The following is a 3546-nucleotide window of genomic DNA, read 5'->3' on the forward strand; positions in this document are numbered from 1 at the left end:
CTCTGCCTCTGCCTCTGCCTCTGCCTCTGCCTCTGCCTCTGCCTCTGCCTCTGCCTCTGCCTCTGCCTCCTGGGTGCTGGAATTAAAGATATTGAACACCACTGTCCAGCCAGAAATTCTTAAATACAAAATAAAATAGTAAAATAATTGCAGCAGCTATGAAAGGGTCTGAAGTTCTACAAAGATTTTAAGAAAGGGCTGAGGGCTTGGCTCAGTGGTAGAGTGCTTGCCCAGAACACACAGGGTGCTGTGGTCAATTCCAACTCTGGGGGGCAGGCAGAAATAACTAAAAAGAAAACAAATTAGTAAAGAAGCTTTCAGAGATAACCCCATCAAAAGTTTATAGAAGTTGGATTTTTTTTTTCTTTTTCAATGAACCTTTTGTTGTGGAAGTAATTCAATGATAGAGTAAAGCCCTGGGTTTGACCCTCAGCAGCACTCCCCTGTCTCTGTCTCTGTCTCTGTCTGTCTGTCTGTCTGTCTGTCTCTCTCTCTCTCTCTCTCACACACACACACAGTCAAATCAGGGAGTAGAGTGAGAGACAGACAGACAGAGACAGAGTGAAAGAGGAGAAATTAAAAATAGTGAAGATTTATTTTCTTTATCCAACTAATTTAATATCAATATCGGTAGTATGTAAGAGAACAAGGACTTAATAGATCATTGGTAGTTATATAAATTATGACTGAGGGAGGTTTCACATCTATTACAACTCCAATATCCACAACAATCCAAGTGTGCGTGTGTGTGTATGTGTGTGTGTGTATGCGTGTGTGTGTTATTCTCTATGTTCATTATCAGTGGCACCTAAAGCATACTATAAAGTGGGAAAAAGTAAGTTGTAGTAGAGTGTGTTTTCCTGTTATTTATATATTTGTATTACTAGTCATTCAGGCATATAACTATACATAAGGCATTGAGAATATTTTTGTTCTAGTCATAATTTCCCATTTACATGTCACATCAGTCAGGACTTTCCTACAGTGGTAAATTGTCCAGGCACAGAAAACAGAAGGCATTAGTCACATGGGCCTCTCTGAGCTAGAACATCCTCTTATCTTTCCATCGTGCATGACAGTGTATCAGCTGCTTTAGAATAGAGTTCCCTATAGACTTGTATTGGAATCTTTCTGGTATGAAGGAATTGGCAATTGATGGCATGAACATTTCAGCAAATACGATTTAGTGAACAGAGAAAAACTGGCTTATTCAAAGAGTGTCTTGTGGAAAGCCTACCTTGCCTTTCTACCTCCCCAGGGAACATTATCTTGAGTTTCACAATCTGACTTGATTACCCTCAATGGTCTAGAATGAACTAGTTAGCTCCATGTATCCCTGCCCTGCATGAAAATGGAGACTGAAATAAATCACCTTCCTGTCTGCAAATCTGGAAATGCAACTTAACTGGCGTGGGGAGAAGCTGGAGCCTGTGTAGAATCACATGAGCTGAAGTTAAAGATCCATTCCCCTCCTGTGCTGAAGACTGAAGAAGAGGGACTGGAAAGCTCTGGAAAGTTCTCTCAAAACTCAATGGGAGAAAGTAGAAATGCTATTATCTTGAGTATTTTTCAGCTGACATTTCAGAAGTGCGCAGATATGTGTAGGCAGTACAGTTGGGTCATTGTTCCTAAAACCATTGAGAAATTATGACGCACACTGATACAAGTACATACTGACAGATATTTAAATTGTAATTACTATTCTCCGCAAATCAATCTGCTTGGTTTTCAAAAGCCAGGAAAACTGTGTAGGAAAAAGATAAGACACCGGTGGGAAAAGAAAATACATTTGCAGTGAACAATTTTGTTGCATTTCTCTACATTCATGTTTCAAGCAGGATACTTCTGAGTTTTGCTGTTGTTACTATTGTCCTGAGAAAAATAACAGAGCGAAGACATAACTATTATCACCTTTGCTCCTCACAAAAACTTGTGATAGTAAATACTGTTGTTTCTATTATTTTTCCTAGTAGGTGTAATCAATCAGGTAAACTGAGGCACAGAGCAGCACCCATATCCCGCACCAGCATTTTCTTAAAACATTTTTCTCTTTGAGCTAAATGAAATTCAAGAAAATTTTCTTCTTGAAATAGAGGGGATTCTGAGCCGCAACATATCCATGGGCCCACGAGAAAGCCATACTTGATGCTTCATGCAAACCTGAATAGCTACAGCCTGCGTGGTGCAACTCCATTCGGGCCTCTCAACTGTACTCCGTGTGTGAGAGTGTGGAGAGTGAAAGAAATCTTTATTAGGACCCCCACTGGCTGCAGCAGATGCCAGTGTCCTGCAGCAAGGTTTGCCTGCACCCGCCATCCCTGCCGGACTCGGGTACCCACAAGGTCGCGTGGCCGCCATCCCACGCATGCGTGGCCAGCCAGGCGCTTACCTGGTGCGCCGGGTGAGGAGGAACAGGGCCGGGAGCAGTAAGGTGGCGGCAAAGAGAAGGCCTAGGAGGGCGAGAGGCCCTGGCGAGGCGGCATCTAAGGTCGCGGCTCCCTGCATCCCGACGCGCTGGCGGCTCTGTAGGGAGCGATGGCTTCTGCACAGTGTCCTCTCTTCTAGACCAGAGGCTGTGGCCTGCCCGCAGCACAGAGCAGAATGTCACAGCGGGGCCCCCAAAGCTGAACTACAAAGTTAGTGGAGTCCCCTCCCCCCGCCTCCCCCTGACCCAAGCGTTCCGCCTCGCACCGCCTCCCGCTCCGCTCCGCTCCGGTGACAGGAACCCTGCCAAGGAAGAGGGAAAGGATTAGGATTTCCCCAGATGGAGCCACAGAGGCCTGGGGGAGGGGGGTTTTGTTTTTGAGTCAGCAGTGAGCTCGCAGAAGAGACCCACTAGCCTTGGAAAGTGGCCCTGTGGCACAGGTCATCCTAAACAGCTGGCAGATACTGCAGTTTGTGCTCTCCCCCCCCCCTCCCCATCTCCTTCACCACCAGCCTCTACGGTGCTTACATTGAGGTTGATGGCATAATATATGCAAAGGTTCACACCAGAGGCAGATGTAAGAAGGCAGGTTCTAAGAAGGGCTGCTGACTGACTGACGGCACAGCACAGAAAGAAGCCACAGGTAAAACCAAGCAATGGCACCAAGCCCACATCCGTGGGGTACAGCAAACTGTACAGGCAGAGAAGGAAGACATTCGAAAAGTGTCTTCTCATGGGAGCTGCGGTAATGGCTCAGTAGACACACCTGCTGCCTGAGGACAGGCCTCAAACCCTGCCTTAGTAAATAAAGTAAAAGTGGCTCAGGAAGAGACCTGACGCTAACTTCACAGGAGAGTCCCCCTCCCCCTACACACACCTTTTTCCTGATTATCCTGCAAATATTTCATTGTTTACCCAGCAAATATTTCACATGTTTACCCCTAAAACTGACTTAACTTTTAGCAGAATTTCATAGAAAACATCACGATATTCAAGTTGTCTTGTGGACTTAGTTGATAAATATTTACACTTCTACTTAAATCCTAATCCGAATTCTCTATCTTCTGCACTGGACAGGATATAGTTTCCACCCTCACCTGTCCCTGAACAGTTACTGCTAA

General features: G+C 45.3%; 1 protein-coding gene across 3 annotated transcripts in view; it reads right to left on the minus strand.

Annotated features, from left to right (window-relative positions):
• LOC110320479 (25-hydroxycholesterol 7-alpha-hydroxylase) overlaps positions 1 to 3148 on the minus strand; it is a 167088-nt gene extending 163940 nt beyond the window's left edge. The window contains exons 1-2 of one of the 3 annotated variants that reach the window (XM_021196518.2): positions 2954 to 3148; positions 2390 to 2580 (exon numbers count right to left, since the gene is read on the minus strand). In XM_021196518.2, the coding sequence (XP_021052177.1) occupies positions 2390 to 2505 (116 nt within the window). In that variant the 5' untranslated portion in view covers positions 2506 to 2580; positions 2954 to 3148. Of the gene's footprint in view, positions 1 to 2389; positions 2581 to 2671; positions 2711 to 2953 lie in introns of those variants that run through there. The other 2 variants (XM_029538118.1, XM_029538117.1) reach the window with 2 other exon arrangements.
• Between the last annotated feature and the right edge of the window lie 398 nt (positions 3149 to 3546).

This window comes from Mus pahari, chromosome 4, assembly GCF_900095145.1.
Source record: "Mus pahari chromosome 4, PAHARI_EIJ_v1.1, whole genome shotgun sequence".
Taxonomy (NCBI): domain Eukaryota; kingdom Metazoa; phylum Chordata; class Mammalia; order Rodentia; family Muridae; genus Mus; species Mus pahari.